At 37.1% G+C, this 23,995-nt stretch overlaps 1 protein-coding gene across 5 annotated transcripts in view; it reads right to left on the bottom strand.

Annotated features, from left to right (window-relative positions):
• Positions 1–538: 538 nt before the first annotated feature.
• Positions 539–23,995, bottom strand: part of IFT80 (intraflagellar transport 80) — a 141,508-nt gene continuing 118,051 nt past the window's right edge. For all 5 annotated transcript variants that reach the window (XM_078353935.1, XM_054247142.2, XM_054247144.2 and 2 more), the window contains 6 exons: positions 22,259–22,406; positions 20,814–20,985; positions 19,414–19,503; positions 19,143–19,315; positions 9,869–9,992; positions 539–984 (listed from right to left, as the gene is read on the bottom strand). In XM_078353935.1, the coding sequence (XP_078210061.1) occupies positions 874–984; positions 9,869–9,992; positions 19,143–19,315; positions 19,414–19,503; positions 20,814–20,985; positions 22,259–22,406 (818 nt within the window). In that variant the 3' untranslated portion in view covers positions 539–873. The remainder of the gene's footprint in view (positions 985–9,868; positions 9,993–19,142; positions 19,316–19,413; positions 19,504–20,813; positions 20,986–22,258; positions 22,407–23,995) is intronic.

Genomic DNA, 23,995 nt, shown 5'->3' with positions numbered 1-23,995 from the left:
ATTAAGAGTAATCAAACCGTTTATCACCTATGAAAGTACTTCAGGGCTTATTGCCTGGCCATTCTCAAGTCAAGAGAGGAATGAGGAGAATCCTTCTTGCCATTCTAGATATATTTTTGAAATTATGACAATATATACATAGCAAAATTTACCATTTTAACCATTTTTATGGGTACAATTCAATGGCACTAACATTCACAATGCTGAGAAGCCATCATGGCTATCCATTTCAGAATCTGTTCATCCCAAACAGAAACTATGTACCTGTTAAACAATAAGCCCCCCATTTCCTCCTCCCTGCAGTCTCTGGTAACCACTGTTCTCCTTTCCGTCTCTATGAACTTACCTAAGCTGGTTTCTCCATGTTGGTCAGGCTGGTCTCAAACTCCTGGCCTCAGGTGATCCGCCTGCCTCGGCCTCTCAAAGTGCTGGGCGTGAGTCACCGTGCCCGGCCTCCGAATGTATTTTTGTTCTATAAATAAACTTTTCCAGGCACTTTAGAATTTAGAGGTCAAATAGAAATTAATGGTAACATATATTTCAAAAAGTACAATGTTTTATTATCAACATTAATATTTGTTCATGCTAAAGATTCAGGGATGAAGTAATAGGCAAAAAACTGAAATATAATCAACATTACACAGGTATATCTTAAGTATACAGTAATGCTTTGCTAATTATTGGACTAAAAAATATAAAGAAGTACATCAATTATTTTGTGTTTCACCTTTCTGAATATAGTTTTACATTAAATACACAGCAAGTACTTATTTATAAATTAAGCTTTTTTTCTTTAGGAACCAAAACATGCTTATTCTTGATTAATCAGAATTTGTTTCAAAAGATAAAACTTCTTAAAGATAAGCATGGCATTTAGAGTTTTAGACCCATATTCTTGCTGGATTGGCTGTTTGAAGATTGCTCTTGTTCTTTTGTAATTTCCATCTTGATCTTGGCTTTGATTTTCTCCCAATCTATTTGGAGCTGCAATAGAAAAAAAAAAAGAAGAAATATGCTTAGATAGTATAAGACACTTTTGTTTAATCCAAAGTAACCAAGAGTAAGTAGATAGAATGTGTGAATTCCAAAAGATTAGAGAAAAAGAGAGCATCAAAGTTAAGAAGAAGAATGCTTGGCCAGGCGCAGTGGCTCACTCCTGTAATCCCAATACTACAGAAGGCTGAGGTGGGTGGATTGCTTGAGTCTAGGAATTTGACACCATCCTGGGCAACATGGCAAAGTCCCATCTCTACAAAAAATAAAAAATTAGCTGGGTGTGGTAGCACACACCTGTGGTCCCAGCCTTTAGGGAGGCTGAGATAGGAGAATCAACAAAACCCCTGAGGTCAAAGCTGCAATTTGTAAATATTTTGGCTCACCTTTATTTAAAATAACAATTCCATATAATCAGGTATAATACCATAAAATAGATGAATTGATAAAATAATTCCTCTTACTCATAGAAATGAGTAAGACTCATAGTAATTCCTCTTACTCACAGACAAATGTCTGTGCTAAGATGTAAGTGACAGCTCATTGAAAAGCCAAGCAGATGTTAGATTATTTGAAAGACTCATTTTTTCAATCAGGGCAAAACCTGATACTTTTTAAATGGCAAAGCACTCATTTCTATGTCTAACCAAACAAAGAGAAGACAAAACTTGATGAATGCTTTGGCCTTCTTCCAGCCTTAAATTGACTTACATATATTTCTCAAATCAATCACAATAAAAGCATATAGTGATAGTATACTGAACAACTGTTGCTCTGTCGCAAGTAAATTGATATATTCTTATTAGTTACTTGTTATAATACAAATGAGGGTGTCAGTGGATAGCTGTCCTACTGAAAATAAATGTTTCACTTTCACTTTGGCATTGATCCAGTTTTAAAAGTGTTTCACAGATAATTTAGCTCTTGGATTAGAATATTTTTAATAGCAGGTTTTAGATAAGAATGTTCTCTGATAGCGGTCAAGTGATTTGTACACTAAAATCCATCTTTTGCTAGTATAAGGAGTGCCAATATTATCTGGCACTCCTTATTCTACTCGCTAGTCAATTCTTATTCACCTAGAAGCAATTTCAAAATCATACCAAAAGACTCTCCATTTTCTTAACACATTTTTCTTCCTCTCAGCTGAAGATCAGCTTCCTACTTTACAGAGAATACAGTGGCCATCAGGCATGAGTTCATTCAATTTTCCTTCCTTGTATTCACAAACTTACCTGTTATCTATACCCATCATTATCTTTCTCTTCCATCTCTGGCCAACCTCTAACACATGTCCCGATTCCATTTTCTTTGACTCCTAATTATTCCTCACACATTCAGTGTCCTTCTTTTCACTGGCTCTCTCTCATCATCCTTGCCTCTCTATTCTGTCTTCTCCCTGCGAGCTACCATCCCTCATTCTTCTCATTCCTGACTCTCATTCTCTTCCCTGTCCACCGTAATTCTGATCCATGACATTTTAGGAACTTTGCACTAAAGCTACCATCGGCTGTTTTCAGTTCTTATCCTATATACTTTCTCTGTATGATTCAATTTTTCATTCAACAGATATTTACTGATTAGTATATGTCAAAGAATGTTTGAGGTACAAGGATTCATCAGTGAACAGAAAGATAAAAATCACTGTCTTCATAGAGAGATAATAGAGACAGATAAAAATGGAAGAGGCAGATAATAAATAAAATAAAAAATATATCTAGTATGCCAGAAGCAGTAAAGATTTTGAAAACAGAGAAGGGAGACAGTCAACACCACGAATAGAATAAGAGGTTGCAGTGTCATCAGTTTACCTGATGGGAAGCCAAGGCAAGAGGATTGCTTGAGCCCAGAAGTTCAAGACCAGCCTAGGCAACATAGTGAGAAACTGTCTATGTAAAAACTTAGTTTTTATTTTATTTTTTGGGCGTGGTGGCATTCATCTGTAGTCCCATCTACTCACTGAGCTCAGTATGTTGAGGCTGTAGTGAGCTGTCATTTTGCCACTGCACTCCAGCCTAGGCAAAAAAATGAGACCCTGTCTCAAAAACAAAAGGCGTGGTGGGAGGACTTGATGGAGACGAGTGAGTGAACCCATGTGTACATCCGGGGAAGGGCATGGTAACATGGAGAAGAACATGGCCCTGGGATAAGAGCATTCTCTGGACCTTGCTTGCTAGCCACCGCTCTTTGAAAAATCTCTCAGACTGTATAATACTACGCTTTTCTACTTCTTGCTATCCTTTCTAAATGCTGCTTCTTTTTTTCTCTCTCTTTTCCCCTCTATATTCTGCTCCCTAAACAATGTTGGAGACGAAACAGAATTTCTCCTCAACTCTTGTAAATTTATTGATGGGATAGACCCCTGTCATAAGAGACAGGTTGAAAAGAGAAAAACAGGCCAGTTCAATAATATGTGCAGTATACATCACATTAGGAGAAATCTCAATGAAAGGTAACTCAAAACAGTATCTTGGAACTCTGGCTTACAGAGCATCTTCAACAAAGAACAAAACATTTTAGAGATGTGACAAGACTGTTTTTACATAAGTGAAAGCAGTTTTAGGCTTCCAGAGATTGGAAACCATGGGAATAAAAATATATGGAAAAAAAACTAATAAAGTGGAATTTGTTCTTTTTTTGAGACAAAGTCTTGCTCTGTCATCCAGGCTGGTGTGTGGTGGCCCAAACATGGCTCACTGTAGCCTTGACCTCCTGCTGGGACCAAAGGTGTGTGCTACCATGCTTGGCTAATTTTTAAATTTTTCTGTAGAGACAAGGTCTCACTTTGTTACCCAGGCTGGTCTTGAACTCTTGGGCTTGGCTTATGTGATCCTCCTGCCTTGTTCTCCCAAAGTGCTGAGATTACAGGGGTGAGCTACCACCCCCAGTCATGGAGTAAGGTTTTTTTAATTGCTCTGGAGTCATCTCTGAGCTGACAAAAGTTGTCTCCAGTAAAGGAGAATTTGCCTTTACTGGCAAATTAAATATGCCTCTTCCAAAGAGGCATATTTAGGAGTGTCATATTTTGGTTTCCTTCGACAACCTCTCAACTGTTAATATTCACCGGGGTCCAACCACAGCTTTCTCACGACTTCCCTAAGAAATATCAATTCACATAGCTTCAACTATACCTAGATGGTCAAGACAATAAATTTAGTTGATGTCTCCTTGTCAATGTCCTTGTGTGTTCATATTTATATTTCTAATTGCCTTCTAGATACCTCCACCTGGACACCTAATAGATATTCTAAACACATACAAAATGGTATATTTTCATGTATTCAAACTCAAAGGTCCAAAATGTGTATATTCTTATGTATTCTTTATCTAGATTAATGGCATTCCCATCTATTAGCTGCCCACACTAGAAATGCTCAAGTCATTCTCAAATGCCTTGCCTTACTTTACCACCTCTCCTCCTGCCCCCAGCCACAACTGTTCTCTTAATTTGACTCGTAAAATTTTTCTTACATTAATCTTACCCTTTCCATTTCCTGATGGGATTATTATAGCAACTTCCTAACTAGTCTAGTCACCACGCTCACCTCTAAGCTATCTTTCACATCTGATGTTATCTTACAAGTCATTCTCTTGATTACAAATCTCCAAGTCTTCTCATTGCCTTCATTATGAAGTCTATTCTCTTATCCTGGTATTAATAAGACCTTTCAGTGTCTTGTCCCAACCAGTATTCCAACCACCCAGGGCCCAGAGCAGTCACTCAGGATTCTTCCTCATTCATTCAAGAACTCATACGTTTGCTCTTATCACCACCTTCAACTGACTGGCAATATCTTAAGATAATTTTGTAAAAAATGTTGTTTCCATTTATTTTTAGGAATCAGGATTTTATTTTATTGATTATTTGTTTCTTTTTTAATTGAGACAAGGTCTCACTACATTGCCCAGGCTGGTCTCGAACTCCTGGGCTCAAATGATCATCCCATCTCAGCCTCCCAAGTGTTGGGATTACAGGTGTGAGCCACTGCGCCTGGCCAGGAATCAGGATTTTATTTTATTTTTTTTGGAGATGGAGTCTTGCTCTGTTGCCCAGGTTGGAGTGCATTGGTGTGAACTCGGCTCACCGCAACTTCTGTCTCCTGGGCTGAAGTGATTCTCCCACCTAGGCTTCCAGAGTAGCTAGAACTACAGGTGTATGCCAACATGCCCAGTTTTTTTGTTTTTTTTTTTGTAGAGACAAGATTTCACCATGTTGCCCAGGCTGATATCCAAACTCTTGGACTCAAGCAATCCTCCCACCTGAGCCTCCCAAAGTGTTGGGATTACAGACATGAAACACTGTGCCTGGTCAGGGATCAGAATTTTATTTTATTTTTTTTGAGTTCTTATTCTGTTGCCTAGGTTGGAGTGCAGTGGCACGACCTCAGATCACTGTAACCTCTGCCTCCTGGGCTCAAGTGATTCTCCCACCTAAACTTCCAGAGTAGCTGGAACTACAGGTGCACACCACTATGCCCAGCTAATTTTTTTTTTTTTTGGTAGAGACAGGGTTTCACCATGTTGCCCAGGCTGGTCTCCAAACTCTTAGACTCAAGCAATCCTCCCATCTTGGCCTCCCAAAGTGCTGGGATTACGGGTGTGAGCCACCGCACCTGGCCGAATCAGAATTTTAAAAGGGAAAAGTAATCATGTTATTTCTCTCCAATGGCTTCTCTGTATTTAATTTGCCCTGTGAAACCCTAAAGTCAATCCCTCCATTGCTTTTACTCTTTCCCACTTCAAAGCCTTCCCTCTGCCTGGAACATGTTTGTCCTCATCTCCCATCCCCAACCTCTACCCTGCAGTGAGCTTCTACTATTCATTCTCTAGAGCTAGTTCAAATATCATGGTGCTTTGCTAGAAAATTCTCTGCTGATTGCCTCACCCTAGGTCAGGATCCCCATTCATAAAGTCTTATGGCACCATGTACACCTCCTTCAAGGCAATTATCACAATTGAAATGAACAATTAACTATATAATTGTCATCTCCATTTGAATATAAACTTCATAAAGCCAGGGCCAGTGTCTGTCACATTTACTATTATAGCCCAACCACTAAGGAGAAAACATTGTCAGCAGGGGGCACTCAATAAATATTGAATGAATAAAAGGCAAATAATTACCCAGCAAATCAGTAATCAGCTAACAATTCCTCACCATTAATAATTCCTCCAAATTAAAAACCTGTAAAAGCAGCTTTTAGGTAGTAGCTAAGCCTAAAGTGATTTGTCCTAAATAGAGTATTGACTCAGATCTTCAAAATTCTAAACTTTGGGAAATCCCGCTCATGAGTTTGATTTCTTTCACTCTTTTTCTTTTTCCTAGCAACATGTTTGAGGTATTTCCCAGATCTACTTTTCTTCCTGTACAGAGTATATATGCAATAGAATGAATGTATTCTTTGACTGCATTTTGCAAGATTTACAATTTGTTTTATAAATATTTACAGAACACTATTGTAGACCTAGTACAATGACTCTAAATATTAGGGTTCTTAGAAAATAGTACTCCTTGTGTGAATCCCAGATTGTCATATTTTAAATCAGAAATGCCCAAATAACATTTCAGGGCTCATAAAGACTCTATCAAACTTCTCACTTCTTCCCTTATATAGATTCCATTCATTTATAAACTTCCAGATGGTATGCACTGTGAGCCCACCAAAATTCACCAAATATCTAGAATAAATTTCTCAATTTTATTTTTAAGTGACCCTTTTCTATTTAACTCTTAGTTCTAAAATAAAGGGCTTGTATAGTCATAAGTCTGGCAAAAATAGATAAATATGGATAATATATCATGACTAGATTATAGACCTAAATGAAACCAAAAGATCAGCAAGTAATACAGATATCCCTAAAGCTATTTTCCTAGGGTTACATTTTATTTCATTGGTGGGAATTTTTTAAGGAAAAAAAATAATTTTCATCTTAAAATACTGCTTTATAGGCCGGGTGCGGTGGCTCACGCCTGTAATCCCAGCACTTTGGGAGGCCAAGGCGGGTGGATCACAAGGTGAAGAGATTGAGACCATCTTGGCCAACATGGTGAAACCCCATCTCTACTAAAAATACAAAAAAATTAGCCGGACGTGGTGGCACATGCCTGTAATCCCAGCTATTTGGGAGGCTGAGACAGGAGAATCACTTGAACCCAGGAGGCAGAGGTTGCGGTCAGCTGAGAATGCACCATTGCACTCCAGCCTGGGTAACAAGAGCGAAACTTTGTCTCAAAAAAAAAAAAATACTGCTTTATGATTTTTAGTTAACTCCAAATGACATTTATGAAGAAAAGTAGGAAACTAGAACATAGTACCATAGGGAGTCAAAGTAATTATATAGTTTCTGGATGAAAAAAACCCTAAAATGCCTAAGAAAGCCATGTTGTTCTGGTTATCTCAGTTTGGAAATTTCTGCTACTCTTATGATTAAAGTATTAAATTTTGCTAACAGTTGAATATATGCATAATGAAAAAGATGATAAGGATGGTAAAATTTTGCTATCCCAAATATAATTGCCTTTCAAGTAAGAACTTTCCTTCCCTCCCTCCCTCCCTTCTTCCCTCTCTCCATTTCTTCGTTCCTTCTCTCTCTTTTTCTCTTTCTCTGTTTTCTTCCATTCCAACAGAATCTCACTCTGTCACCTAGGCTGGAGTGCAGTGTCATGATCTCAACTCACTGCCGCCTTGAGATGATCCTCCTACCTCAGCCTCCTAAGTAGGTGGGCCTACAAGCATAGGCCAGCATGTCCAGCTAATCTTTTAATTTTTTGGTAGAGGTGGGGTCTCACTATGTTGCCTAAGCTGGCCTCAAACTCCTGGGCTCAAGTGATCTCCTGTCTTGGTCTCCCAAAGTGTTAGGATTAAAGGCTTGAGCCACCACACCTGATCAGAACTATATTTTCTATGTCTTCAAAAGTATCTAATGTGAATATTGAAAAAATATTGATGACGATGAGGAAGAAGAAGCAGAGCAGCTTAATCTGCTTTAAAATTATACAATAAACAAGGTAGGTGCTTAGTTTTAACATATAGCCATATTTCCAAAACTGTGACACAAAGATCACGTAATCTGGTGATTCCCTGGGCTGCTTAGCACTGTTTTGGTGGTGGCTGCTGTCATATACTATGAATCAGAGTATAGCCCCAGAGATCCCTGGGATGCTGTGTTTGCCCTAATAGTAGAGTACACCCACATTCCCAGGAAAATGAAATAAAAAAAGGTTTGTGGAGCTTCTATAAAATATGCCTCCCTTTTACCATGAAATCCACAACTTGTAGCTATCCTGGATCCAGACGTTGAAGTTGCATTGCTAAACTCTAAGAATGATCTCAAGGGCCTGACTCACCTGAAAATTGTTCTGAAGTACAAGACACTATGTATTCTAAATACAATAAGTAGATAATGTTGGCTTTAATGGAAAATTGTGGGTGCCTTCTCTCTACCTTCTCTCCTTTTCCTAAAGCTCCTCTAACCCACTCTGCCCCTAGGATGAACCAGAATATTCCATTTTATTCTATACCAAGAAGGAATGTTCCCACATAATCTATAAGCTCCACAGAGACATACGAGGCTGTATCTGACTGTAACCCCTAACATAGTGTCTAACCAGAGTGAGACCTCATAAATATTTTTTGAATAAATGAATGAATAAAAGGCTAAAGAAAGTGGTTCACAGGACTGAAAGAAAGGTCAGCCCTGTCTTGTAATCACAGCTCTTAGGAGTCAAGCCTCTGGGATCTATATAGCTAGTGACAGCAACGCTGTTTCTACTATCTAAAACGAAAAGAATCTGAGTAAGTGGCTACAATCAGTTATGGTCTAGGCAATGGGGCAAACACATTCTGAGTCTCCTTGTGGGCTGATCTTTACTGGAATAAATTTCTTCTTATTATTTTTATTTATTTATTTATTTAGAGGTGGGGTCTTGCTATATTGCTCAGGCTGGACTGGAGCTCATGGGCTCAAACAATCCTCCTGCCTCAGCCTCCCAAGTAGCTGGGACTACAGGCATGCACCACTGCAACCAGAATGACTTTCTCCTAGAGTGATAAAATCTGAGATTCTGGTAGGAGCTTGTAAGGCAAAGGATGAGTCTTCTTTGGTTCTAGCTAGTGAGATCTACCTAGGCTAGGCACTTCTAAGAGGTACAACCTAGCTCCCTAGAATTCTACAAAGTGACCAACTATGCATTTTCTGGTCAGCACCCTCTGTGTATATGTATTTCCCCTGCAGCAGAAGAGGCAGTTGGTGGCAGGTAAAATTTAGGAGTTAGAAGCTTTTATTCCATCCACCTATATTATTTATCTAAAAATATCAAATAGGACCCAACCTTAGCACAAATAGAATATGATGATGACAGACCTGAGTTAATCAAAACATGCCTGCAAGTCTCTGGAAAAAAAATTCAGAACTATAATTACATAGTCAAAATAAGATGTCATACGGTAAAAAGTAATTCTTTTAGTGATTAACAGATTCAAAATTTTTTTTTTTTTTTGAGACGGAGTTTCGCTCTTGTTACCCAGGTTGGAGTGCAATGGCGTGATCTTGGCTCACCGCAACCTCCACCTCCTGTGTTCAGGCAATTCTCCTGCCTCAGCCTCCCGAGTGGCTGGGATTACAGGCACGCGCCACCATGCCCAGCTAATTTTTTGTATCCTTAGTAGAGACGGGGTTTCACCATGTTGACCAGGATGGTCTCGATCTCTTGACCTCGTGATCCACCCGCCTCGGCCTCCCAAAGTGCTGGGATTACAGGCTTGAGCCACCGCGCCTGGCCCCAGATTCAAAATTTGAATAATTCACATTTTGTCTCAGGATGAATATGATATATACTTATATGTATTATTATAAAAAATTGCAAAATACTTACTCCTTCTGCATAATGCAAGAATCGTTTATTAGTTTCCTGTTTACCAAATGTCTCCAAAAACTTTTGACGGTAAGCAAGAACTGTATCAACATGTGTTTTGTATTTTGCAGCCAATTCCAATGCCCTATAACGAGAAATAAAACATTATTAACATTGTTTGTGTCAGACTCCATGAGTAGTAGGGTTCTGGAGTTGGGGGTAAGACAAATGGCTGTTCTCTCTGTTTATTCCAGAATATAAAATGTCATTTTCTACCTCATCCATCTTGCAAATTCCTATTTTTATACTTCAAGGCCCAGACCAAACATGACCTCTTCTTCCCAACCAGCTCCCCTTGTAGAAATAAATGACTATTATCTTACCTATGCTCCATACCATTTATATATATATAAATATATATATACACAAATATATATATAAGTATATATATACAAATATATATACCATTTATATATATTTACATATATACACACAGACATACACACTTATATATATATTTACAGCACTGCTTATAGTACAATTGTTATGAGTCTGTTTTCCCTACTAGCCAGTACAGTTTTAAAGGGATATATTTCTCTTTGGTGAGTACTACAGAGTACATATGTGGTAAATATTCATTGAAAATATTTTTGAGGCTTGGCGCAGTGGTTCATGCCTGTAATCCCAGCACTTTGGGAGGCCAAGGTGGGAGGATCACTTGAAGCCAGGAGTTCAAGACTAGCCTGGCCAACATGGCAACATTCTGTCTCTACTAAATATACAAAAATTAGCTGGGTGTGGTGGCACATGACTGTAATCCCAGCTACCTGGGAGGCTGAGGCAGGAGAATCGCTTGAACCTGGGAGGTGGAGGTTGCAGTGAGCTGAGATCACGCCACTGCACTCCAGCTTGAATATCAGAGCAAGACTCTGTCTCAAAAAAAAAAAAGAAACTACTTTTGAAATCATCCTGTAATCCTATAATTCAAGTGAATGAACTTCCTCACAATGTAAATGATCCAACTATTTTGACCATTTTCATAAGTCTATACTGAGTTTATAAAATTAAAAACTGGTATCTTTACATTATTACTACAGCAAATTAAAAATCTTATGCAAGTAATAAATTGAGGCTAAGAAGTCTGACAAAATGCCTTTTACCATCTGAGTCTCAGAAAAAGTTGACAGTCATTTAAGTTTTATAATTCAATCAATATTTATGCAAATTATTTTAAAAGTAATATTTTATTTAAATGGTAGATGAGAACTAAATGAACTGCTGCTGAAAACGGTGGTAAAAACTAAAGATATAAAATATATGCACTGACAGTAATCTGCAGGAAAATAAAAAGATTAATCTTCAGTTCCAGGCTTACTTTCACAAGTGAGTTTTAGCACCTCAGCCACTGCAATTCTATGCATAACACATATTAGTTGAGTTGGGAACAATCCAGTGGATGATAGCTCTCCTATACTGTTCACTGTCATCTCGTTTCAAAACATAGATAACAGGCATTATAACAGTCAAAAGCACATTAATTCTCAAGTTCTCTTTCTTTTTCTTTCTTTTTTTTTTTTTTTGAGATGGATTTTCACTCTGTCACGCAGGCTGGAGTACAGTGGCGTGATCTCAACTCTGCAACCTCTGCCTCCCGGCTTCAAGCGATTCTCCTGCTTCAGCCTCCCAAGTAGCTGGGATTACACCATGCCTGGCTAATTTTTATATTTTTTTTAGTAGAGATGGGGTTTCACCATGTTGGTCAGGCTGGTCTCAGACTCCTGATCTTGTTATCCGCCTGCCTCAGCCTCCCAAAGTGCTGGGATTACAGGCATGAGCCACTGCACCCAGCCTTGTTCTCTTGCTTTCTAATATGACATAGGACTTCTGAATATTCCAGTCAGGATTTATCATAGCTAACTATTATAAATCTGTTGTTTTAGCAAAGCTGACTACTGATTAGATTTTTTGCAATTAGACTCTTCAATAGGAAAATCTGGTTCATTCTTCACATGCTTTGGTGTGCCTTACTATTTTTTTTAGATGGAGTCTCACTCTGTTGCCCAGGCTAGAGTGCAGTGGCATGATCTTGGCTCACTGGTGGCTTGAACCACCACCAGGTTCAAGCAATTCTTCTGCTTCAAGCTCCTAAGTAGCTGGGATTCCAGGCATCTGCCACCACATCCAATTAATTTTTTATTTTTAGTAGAGAAAGGGTTTCACCATGTTGGCCAGGCTAGTCTTGAACTCCTGACCTTAAGTGATCTGGCTGCCTTGGCCTCCCAAAGTGCTGAGATTACAGGCAAGAGCCACTGTGCATGGCCTGGTTTGCTTTACTATCGATCAAACTAAGTAGTCACTTTAAAAAGTATTTTAGACATGGTGTATGTATTGACTGACAACTGATAGACTTTTGAGAAAGATATTAAACACTTAATATGAAAAAATGATGAATTTGTTGTATATGATACAAACAGTATGATTTCTTATAAATATGTTGACATATACTATATTGTGAAATCCAAGGGTCAGTATTTGCTACCTATCACACACTCTCACAAAGTTCCCGACCATTCCTCTGTGGCCTTAAGTCTTCCAGAGAAAAATCAGATAGGCAGAAGAGAATGTAAAGTTACTAGAATATAGAGGGGAAAAGCAGAAGATAAAGAAGGCAAAAAGCAATTCAGAGAGGCTCAAAAAAGGCAAAATGGAAGTAAAGATGCCTCAGGTCTTCTAACCCTCTCCCATACAGTCCTCCCATGCATATCCCTAAGGCTCTGATTCCAGTGGTATATATGTGAGTGGAGACTGATAAGCTACTTTTTTGTCACCTTAGAAGCTCCATCTCCCATTCTTTCTTTATGATTGAACATGATGAGGGAAGGGGATCTTGATTGTGCAAAACTGAAAGTATTCTCAATGGGGAGTACATAGAAGCATCCATTCTGGGTTGAAGCTTTTCCAAAATTGCAAAAGAGATACTTTGGTATAAAACACCAGTCTATTTAATTATGTAGAAAGAATAGAATATGATGTCTAACCCTGTATTTAGATGCTAGATACTAAGAATTATCTATCATTGTCATAATAAAATATGTATCAATTGATTGAACAGCAATGGCTAAAGGTGAACATTCAAATGATATGTGCTATTTTAAATGTTCTCTAAAAGCACACACTGGGTAAAAAAATGTTTCTTCACCACTTTTAGGAGGGAGCTTACTCCAAATTATATAAGGATTTTGGGAACAGTATGTCTCTAGTTTTAAAATGGTTATTTGGCAACCAAACAAATATGACAGTAGATTCTAAGGCTGGAATAAATTCATAATTTTAAGTAGAAGGAAATTATATAAAATGATGTTATAACTTCAAAATATGATTTTTACATAACTGGAATGAAGCAAAATCACTTTGTATAACTGGTAGAAGATTAGAAATTATCATTATTAATATGCACATGAAGAATCAATAAACATATCTGGAGTTGCTAGTTTCTATCTCTCTTAACTTCAGTTTTTGAGAACAGACTATCACCAAATGTCCAAAGTGGATAGCAAACAGATAACTTGCTTACCTATTACTCTGCAACCTTATTATGTTGTAGGCAATTTTCCAACTCAAATATAAAAGACAGAAGCAAGACCATGGTTCTCAAGTGGAATATCACATATGAACAAAACAAAATCTGTTCCCTTCTAGAGGATTTAAACAAATATAGAAATTCAGGAATATTAAAAGCAATCTAATGTATTTACCATCTAACAAATTCTATTCTTCTGGAATGATAGAATATCATCATTTTGTAAGCCCATAGAAATAGATTTGGGCAATGATCATCAATGGCTAACAACATCACAAAAAAATATCATGAAAAACCACCAGAGCCAATCATTACAGAAACATATAACACTACTATAGTGAAGTCTTCTACAAAAAAAATAAATAAATAAAACCTAAATCTAATCAAGTTCCTAGACTGAACAACCAATTTGCAACTAATTCAGGGGACAGAGGACTATGTTAAAGTATACCACAAAAATGCAATCTTTGTCCAAAGATCCAATAATGCCCACACTATGGTAAATTCTGTAGGTCCAGTTTCCTCAATGGGAAAATTGCAAGAAAACAGAAAAAAGAATAGGAGAAGCTATAGATTAAAATAATTTAAGAATATATCAGTCAATCACAATGTATGGATCTACAGGGTTCTGATTTAAACAAACCGTAAAACAAAGCAGAACACTTATGAGTGAAACAGAAATAAGAACACTGAATATAATTACTGTTAACTTTTTAAGGTATGACCATAATATTGTGGCTATGTTTAAAAAAATTTAGAGATACATACTGAAATATTTACAGAAAAAATGATATGATGATTGGGGTCTGCTTTAAAATAAATGGCACGGCAAGAGTAGAAATTGTTCACAAATTGATAATTGTTGAAGTGAATGATGGGTACATTCTGATTCATTACCCTATTCTCTCTACTTTTGTGTTTGAAATTTTCCATAATAAACACTTTTTAAAAATTCCACCTTTTTGTTCCCATCTGATCTCGACTGCTAAATTCTCTTCTTAAAGCAGATCGTGAAATATTGGTATTCAGCAGAGATCTGCTTGCTGCTGCTCTCTTAAGTTTTCATGATTAACTTTAGCCATACTCATGGCTTCAACTACTGTCTATAGGCTGATAATTCCCTCACTGGCTTTCCTTCAATGTCTAGGATCTCTCCTGAATATTACACTTGTATATCCCACTCCCTACTGGGCCTTATGAACTGGATATAGAAAGTCAATTAAAGGTAAACAAATTCAAATTGTTAGCTTAACCATTACCTTATACTCCCTATAAAAAAAATCTAGTACAGTTCTGTTCTGTACATATATTGAATGTGGGCTTTCCCTGCAGCTAAGGTACACAAACAAATTCAAGTCCTGTGCATAGGTTATATGTGAATACTATGCCATCTTATATACAGAACTTGAACATCCCAGATTTTGGTATCCTGAGGGTTCTTACCTGTCTCATGGATACCAAGGGATTACACCCAATCATCTGTTGCATGAATGAATGTGTAGTTGGAACAAATACTCCAAACTGTTTCAGAAATATCTGTAGAACTTAGAAATGAAGACAATATATAAGTTACCTGAGGGTTTCTTAGCAGCTATTAATTACTTTTCCTTACTATTTACAGTACTTTCTTATCCAATCTCAATATTTATGCTAAAAGTAATGGGAAACTATGAATTTCACTGAAGCAGGTTTCATTGAAGTGAATCAGAGGCAAGAGTGATATGATCAGAATTCCATTGTGAAAAGATCACTATGACTGCAGAATGAAGAATGAGTAGGAAAGAGACAGAGTAGATATAGGGAGAACAGTGATGACATTAAACCGAAAAACTTGGATCAACTTAGATAATGGTACTGGTAGTGAAGTGGATGAGTGGCTGAGTGGCTGAGTGTTAGAGCCAGGTGGGAGGGAAATGGTTGATAATACAGAGGGGGAAGGTGAGGAATATGTCAAAAGTAACTTCTAGATTTCCAGCTTTGTACAACTAAAAGAATGGTAAGATAGACTAGTCTGGAAGAGGACCAGGTTTATGAGAGAATAAACATAAATTTGAGCTAAAAAAAATGTGAGATATCTAATGGAAATGTTAACTATGCAGCTGGAGAATTGATTCTGGAAACAAATATGGGCAGAGCAGAAGGCTAGGTGAGAGGGGCATATTTTGGAGTCTTAAGTGTATGGATAGTGTAGTATATAGATAATTATTAGAATTTATTATCTTATCAGTTAGACTCAGAGATTCTACTAGCATCTGACCAACCCACTGGCTTACGTTAGATAAAAGCAAGAAACAAAGGAAAAGGAAGTGCCAGGAGATAAGAAGAATGGAGGAGCACCCAGAATTCATTCTCTTTCCTCATTACATGTTCTTTGATCCTCTTGTTTTCCTTCTCCTTGAAATCTAATAATCTCAAGGCAAGGTCACTCACTGAGAATTGGAAGGTGAAGAGGGGCATGCAGGGAACAGGATATAAAGATAGCAGGGAAAGTCTGAGGTCTCAGCAAAAAGTAAGTAGAGACACATGATACAAGCCTTAAAGGACTGGAGATTTTATAAGATAGGCAAATAAAGATGAGGGAAGCAAAAAGGACATCAACTCCACTGACACTGGATCCTAAGGAATGTAGAGAGAATAAATGGACTCCATTTGAAATGACTGGTAGAGAAGTGGTGTGCTCTGGGAAAAGGTAGGTTTCATTTGGGTCAAAGAGGTACAATAAATGTTCAGAAGGTTATTTGATAGGCCATCAGAGGCAAATTTCCTCATCTTCTTCTGTGATATCTACTCACTCACTGCATGCATCTACATCCAATAATTGTTTGAAGAAGAGGAATGCTGCAAAATGATGAAGAGTATTATAGAGAGAGTAAGAGCATGAATATTAACTACCCACTATGTATAGATAATGTGAAATGTTTCTGCTCTTCAGGAAGCATATAATCTGTAAGGGGAATAACATCTTCAAAGATAAAGAGATAAATAGTAATCCAGTAAAAACAACGTAAGTGTGGCTGAGCACAGTAGCTCATGCCTGTAATCCCAGTACTTTGGGAGGCCAAGGTAGGCAGATCGCTTGAGGTCAGGAGTTTGAGACTAGCCTGGCCAACATGGTGAAACCCCATCTCTACTAAAAATACAAAAATTAGCCTGTAATCCCAGCAACTTGGGAGGCTGAAGTGGGAGAATCCCTTGAAACCAGGAGGCAGAGATTGCAGTGAGCCGAGATCATGCCACTGCACTCCAGTCTGGGTGACAGAGTGAGACACTGTCTCAAAAAAACAAACCAAACCAAACCAAAAAAATATAAGCAATGGTACCAGCTGCAGATAATTGATTGCTTGGTTATAAATTGAGCTCTTCTTTGATATTATACAACTTGAGGGTACAAATACTAGATTTTGTGCTTACTTATAAGTAAACCTCGATTTCCTCATTTGTAAAATGGGGCTGGTAATATCTAAACTTCTGGAGCTGAGATAACCTAATGAAATAATATATAGGAAGTATTTAGCACAGTTAATGCCTGGTACATCATAACCACTCAATTAAGTGGAGGCTAGTGTGAAGAAGTATTATTTCAACCTTTGTATGTTCCCACTAAACATTAGTTAGTGGGTCATTTTTGATTCTTTAGATGGAAGTTTTTTTTATAGAATTGATGTACTGAATCCTATCAATCTAAAAAAAAGGAATGCTGCAAAATGATTATTAATGATCACGAAGCAGTTAATTACATACCGCTGGTACCACTGTTCATATTGTTTTTTACTGGATTACTGTTTATGTCTCTAATTATTTATCTTTCTAGATATTTATGTTATCTGTCCCCCTTACAGATTACATGCTTCCTGAAGAGCAGAAACATTTTACATTATCTATACATAGTAGGTAGCTAATATTCATTCTGTGTGCAATACTCTTCATCATTTTGACATTTGACTATTATTAATCATAATAAAGTGGAATTCCTAATTAGGTTATAAGCTTTTTAAGATAAAGACCATTAGCTTAAATTTTTTTGTTAAATTGTACAGTATTCAGAATGCTATATGAAGGGTAGTGTCTACAATTTCAACATATTTTTTCAAGAACACTGGTCAAAAGAATGCTATAAACACAATTCTTCCCTATTCTCATAGAACTCTGTTAGCTTGGTAATGATATATACAATTTTCTATAAGTTACTTAACATATGATTTAAAAAATATTCGCACTCTCTAAACTAGTTACCTTCAACTTTATGAATTATGAATAAATTCAGGACAAAGACAATGGCCTATTTATTTATCTATTTTTGAGACAGAGTCATGCTCTGTCACCCAGGCTGGAGTGCACGATCTCGGCTCACTGCAACCTGTGCCTCCTGGGTTCAAGCAATTCTCCTGCCTCAGCCTCTTGAGTAGCTAGGATTACAGGCATGTGCCACCATGCCCGGCTAATTTTTCTGTATTTTTAGTAGAGACGGGGTTTCACCATATTTGCCAGGCTGGTCTTGAACTCCTGTGATCCACCCACCTCAACCTCCAAAGTGCTGAGATCACAGGCACCAGGTGGCCTATTTATTTTTATAGAATTAAAAACACCTTTCATGATCCTTTGTATGGCTAGACAATGACAATGAATTTGTGTTAATAAAGGACAGAAACAGAGTAGCTAAATTATATGAATAGTATAGATCATTAGGTATAAATTAAATAAGGAGACTACAGTATGTCAATCACAAAATTAACCATCTGCCATTTTTGTCATTTCTAGTCAAGGGAAAGACAGAGATAAAATATCTATAAAAATTCTAATCCAAAGACGTTTAAGTAAAGGGCCTTGTAATTGACAAATACAGGGGTTATTTTTCAGCCCAGGGAGAAACAAAGATAATGAAAGGCATTTCAAACCTGGAAAAGTACATCAATTTCATAACATAGTAACTTCAAGAGCATATAAAAACTATAAGAGCAAATAAAAACTATAGTTTTGTTCACTGAGTGACATGTACCTGAGAGAATGAGTGGGAGGAACCTCTTTATGTCACAGAAAAGAGCAACTTGCCACTTTGCTTCAGAAAGCAATCTGTCCCAGAGCCTAATGTAAGGCTGTTGATTGCTGCTGACAGATTCTTTCCTGTTTCTTCCTTAGCACTACACATCTCTTGGTTCTTCTTTTCACTGCCTGTCTGGCTGCTTAATGGAATAACATTTCACGTCTTTCTTTTCTTTCATCCATCTCATAATGTAGAGGATGTCTTCCCATTCCACACATTCCCCAGGCAATTGCATCCATTCCTCTGACTTCAACTACTATCCATTTGCGAATGACTTCTAAATCTAAACCTGTAGTTCTGTTCTTTCTTATGAGTTCAGGTCCATTTAATCAACTATTATATCTCTTTGCAAGTATTTCAAAGTAAACTTGGCTAAAATGAAATTCACTGTCTTCCCTACCAAATCTGCAAATGGTGTCATGATCTCTCCAGTTACTAAAACAAAAATTTGGGAAATATCCTAGCTTCTCTTCCTCTTCACACCCCAACTTTTAATCAGTCACAAGTTCAGAAAAGAAATAAACTGCAAACTATTCACAAATATAAATATGAATAAATTATTCTGTGATTTAAAAAACTAAAATATAGTGGAAAATGTAATTTACTAAGTGGTAGGTGGAAAAATACATTAAGGTCAAATAGACTTTGGAACTGATGAAAAGTATTCTTATTACCTTTCCCAGTTGTACAGATTAATATTGATCTGGATTGCTTGATAAACAAGGCCAGCCTGAAGAAGTACTATTTCAGCCTCCTGTATGTTCCCACTGAACAGTAGTATGTGGGCCATTTTTGATTCTTTAGATGGAAGATTTTTTATAGAATTGATGTACTGAACCTTATCAATCTAAAAAAAGAAAAGAAAAAAATTGAAGTAGATAATAACAGAAATAAATTAGGCTAAGAAAAAACACACATATATATATGTAAACATTAACTACTTACTTCACCAATTGCTGCATAGGCTATTTCTGCAGTAGTCATATCTCGATTAGCAACTGCCATAGCAGCTAGACAAGCCCACATGGTTTGCTCCTAAAGTGAAGTATGAGAACAGTTATCTTAACTACATGGCTGAACTGCCTTAAAATAAGGATCATTTAAATGCTCATATTAAAATTATATTTTAATTTAAAAAGAAAAATTACTGAGCACAGCATTGAAAAATAATAATGTAGAAATTTCATTGTGGCCATTTTGTTAAAATATATTAATAACACAGAAAACTTTTGAATGAAATTTTCAATTTCAAGTTATCATGGATTTATCTCTGAATTAAAAATAACTCAAGGTTATAAACCTTTCAGTCTTTTGATGAAGTGTCAAAGAATGTAATTCATAGGGAACCAAAGAAATAGTGAAGTTCTCATACAATGCTATACCGGGGGTACAGAAGTCCTAGATAAGGTTTTCCTTTTAATGAAAAGCAGCCCCCAAATCATTTTCTTTTCTAATAAAGAGCAGTCTGTAAAATTGAGCTGTAGACATAAGCAAGCAGGAAGCTTGCATGGGTGAATGCCAGTAGTTGTGCCCATAGCAATATACTACCTGGGACTAGGCATGTTCAAAATGGCAGCTCCATTTTCTCTTTTTGCCAGCCACGTGTACAGTAAGGAGTAGACAAGATGGCGCTGGCCAAGTGGAAAGTCCATTTGCATAATAAGATTAGGGTGGGGTGACAAGCCTTCCCTGTGCTATGTAAATGTCACACCTGGTCAAACCAATCTGTGAGCACTACATAAATCAAACACAGCCTCCTCAAGCCTGCCTGCCTATAAAATCTGCTGCAGTCTGCCACTTTTCCCTTTTTGGCTGCCTCTCTCTGGCAAGAGTTGCTCTCCTCTCTTCTTTCTTCTGCCAATTAAACTTTCCACTTTTTAACCTACTCACATGTCCACGTCCTTAATTTTCTTGGTGTGAGATGATGGACCCTGGTGTTTACCCCAGACAATGATGCTGCTTTACCACCAATGATCCATTGTTAAAAAAAATCATCTGAAAGTCATTTCACAAAAGTGTATATTCTAAGGAATGTTCACTGATATTCAATTAAAAAAGTCTATGGTCAAACATGTTTGAAAAATAGATTCAACCAAGTTGGAAAAAGGCTGATTGAAAGCAGAGATTCTTAACCTTAGCTGTATAAAACAATCATCTGAGGAAATTAAAAAATATGCCCAGGACTCAATCCAGACATAATGAATTAGAATCTTTACTTCTAAAACAAAAGACATGATCTTATTCACAATCTTTCCAGCCTTTAAGCCTATTATCATTACTCATTTTTAACAAAGGTAAACTACTATGCAATATATATGCAACTATGAATCTAAAATGTAAATTACCTTAACAAAGCGACAAAGTCTTACGGCATCTTCCCATTTTGAACTGCTTACATATTCATGGAGAATAGCAGGATATGGTGATATGCTGATGTGAACCAGGGAGCCATCAGCTCTTCTAATAGTTACTTGATTTCCAACAAAACTCATAATATGGGGATTTTTACTAAATTCACTGTTTAAAAAAAAAGCAAAGTATACTTTAAAGTTGTATTCTAAGCAAAATTTTTCATGTATATTAAATCTGGGGAGTGGACTGTGAAACATATTTGGAGTCTCTATTCTCCAAAAGGCACACCCCTAGAAGGTAATTGAAATTTATTTGAATATATACATTCTCCCTGGAATTAACTTTGAATATAAACATTAGAATATAACTTGCTATATACAGTTTAAATTGGCAAAAATTATTACATATTTAAGAGCTATTCCTAAGAGCATTTGAAGTCTTTTTTTTTTCCTGGAGCTTAAGACAAATTGCAACAATGATTAATATAGCTTTAGTTTTTAAAAGTATTAAAGGGTAAGCTGATAAAAAATAAATTTAATTCCAAGACTATTTTCTTAGAATAAAAAGAGGGGAGCCAGGTGCAGTGACTCGTACCTGCAGCCCTAACTACTTGAGAAGATCACTTAAGCCCAGGCTGAAGTGAGCCATGATTGCACCACTGCATTCCAGCTTGGGCGACAGAGTGAGATCTTGACTTTAAAAATAAATAAATAAAAAGAGATAACCTTCAAATAAAGAGACTAATTTCTTTTCGTTAGTTCGAATACTTTTTAAAATATACTGTTTTATTTTGATGCCTCTCTGGTTTTGTTAAGGTTGTGAACTTGAATACTAAAAATGAACTCAAAATAGATTTGAAAACTAAATTAAGGTCTAGAATTAAGAAGTCTTTGTATGCCTATTGTGTCAAGAATAAGATCTCCTTGCCATTTCTTAGAGAATTTAGGAATATAAATGATTTTCTGAAGCAAATACATTTTTTAAAAATTTAAGTAACTTTGGTCTTTTCCTACTTTTAATATTAACCCAAAATTCAATTCTAGAGACGTACACATTCTTGAAAGTGTTGAAGTCAATGATAATACGTGATAGAATTGGGTAGTTGTCACAAGTTCGTGCATCCTGTTAAGAAAAATCTTAACAGTGCCTATACTAAAATCACTTGATCACATTGAGAAAACTACTGGAGCTACCATTACACCATACTAAGCTTGAAAATTATATTCATACAAGGGAAAAATACATAATTCATATCATACAACACCATCGACTTGATTCTGTCACTTAAGTCTCAAGCTAGCTTTAGCTGAACAATTTATCTACCAATAATCTGACTGATGTGAAAAATACCTTGCAGGATTGAAAACAGAAGCAAAACATGATACTCTATTAGAGTTTTATTTACTACAATACAGAATTATATGCAGTAAAATGTTACCTTGCATCCCTTTCATATAATGTGTTAGGCAAAATGTCTCTGTCCACATAAACTGTATTGGGGTAATACCACACTATAAATCGAGTATCTTGAAGTCCACAAAGGATATTGCATGCATCATTCCATGCCAAGGTATGCACCATTGTTCCTTAATTTAAAAAGAATGTTAATATGCTATCAGTTTTAATATGTAAGTATTAAAATATATCTTTAAAATGCCTGACAAACAAAATCCCATATAATTTCTGATATATATGACTCTAGTTTCTGATTGTATAATGGTGAAAACACATACAAAATAATTACACAAGAATTGACAGAAATATTTGAATGCTTTACCTAGAACCCTTATATTTTTAATTTGCAAATTTTTCTTTCAGTGACAATTTAAGTGCAGCAGCTAAAGACTTGCTATTAAGATAAGTTAATCCTCTTGCCTCAGACCATCAAGTTCCAGATGATCCTCAGTGAGGGATACCGTCCTCTCAATATTCAAGAGGCACTCTTCTACAGGGGACCTCTAGTCTGCCTATCAGTGGGACATGACAGAGGTGAACTCCTGCCCTTCTCTCCCTTGGACCTGGCTGGATACTGCTTTCACCAACCCATGGAGCCATCCTGCCCTGAGAGCTAGCAGGAGGCTAAAACCCACAGAACAACCACCACTGCTCCTCTGTCAGCAGGAAGCAGTTAAAGAAGACTGACCTTTCTCCATTTTTACAATAGAATTAGGGTCTTGGACCCTTGGGGGGTGGGTATTACTGCAGGTGGTCAGGTAGACTTAAGCAAGGCAGGAGAGGCCCCCCGCCACTAGCACCAGGAATGTCAGGTAACCATCAGCTGATGGTCAGGTAGTTGCTAAGCTGTCTCTCTAAAATAATAATTGGTTACAGCCAGTATCAGGGAAAGGCAGTCTCTTAATAGAAACACCGAAACTGGAAATTAGTAGCTTCTCAATACGATCTCAAGAGCTACGTGAGTGGGTTCACACATGTGCACTAATGACAAAATGGTAGAGGAGTTTAACTGGTATATGAACTTCGTTAGGAACACTGGAGTGGTAAGGAAAAAAACGCCTCAAGTGAGCATGTGTACAACTTCAGTAAACACACTGTGCATGTGGCCCCTCCCAGATGCTGGCAGGCCACCGTGCATGTGGACAGCCCACCCCAAGGGAAGAATTAAGGCCAAAGAGTTGCAACTCCCAGAAGAATGCCAAAGTATAAAACCACAAATCAGAGGTCAAACAGTGCACTTGATCTCTCAAATTGTGTGCCGGCCCTCTTGTGAGTTTACTTTACTTCCATTCTTTCCTGCTCTAAAGGTTTTTAATAGACCGGACACCTATAATCCCAACACTAAGAGACTGAGGCAAGTGGATGGCTTGAGCTCAGGAGTTTGAGACCAGCCTGGGTAACATGGTGAAACCCTGTCTCTACCAAAAATACAAAAAAATTAGCTGGATGTGGTATCGCGTGCCTGTAGTCCTAGCTACTTGGGAGGCTGAGGTAGGAGAATCACTTGAGCCCAGGAGGTGGAGGTTACAGTGAGCCTTGATCGTGCCATTGCACTCCAGCATGGGTTACAGAGTGAGACCCTGTCTCAAATAAAATAAACTTAATATAAAAAATAAAGCTTTTGAATAAACTGTCGCTCCTGCTGTTAAAAAAAAGTAGCTAAGATTAAAACATTTCCAGATTCATTTGAACAAATTATTTATTATAGCAAATATAAGAA

This window comes from Callithrix jacchus, chromosome 17, assembly GCF_049354715.1.
Source record: "Callithrix jacchus isolate 240 chromosome 17, calJac240_pri, whole genome shotgun sequence".
In the NCBI taxonomy this organism is placed as follows: domain Eukaryota; kingdom Metazoa; phylum Chordata; class Mammalia; order Primates; family Cebidae; genus Callithrix; species Callithrix jacchus.
The sequence above is the reverse complement of the archived record's forward strand: the minus strand, read 5'-3'. Positions and strand labels throughout refer to the sequence as shown.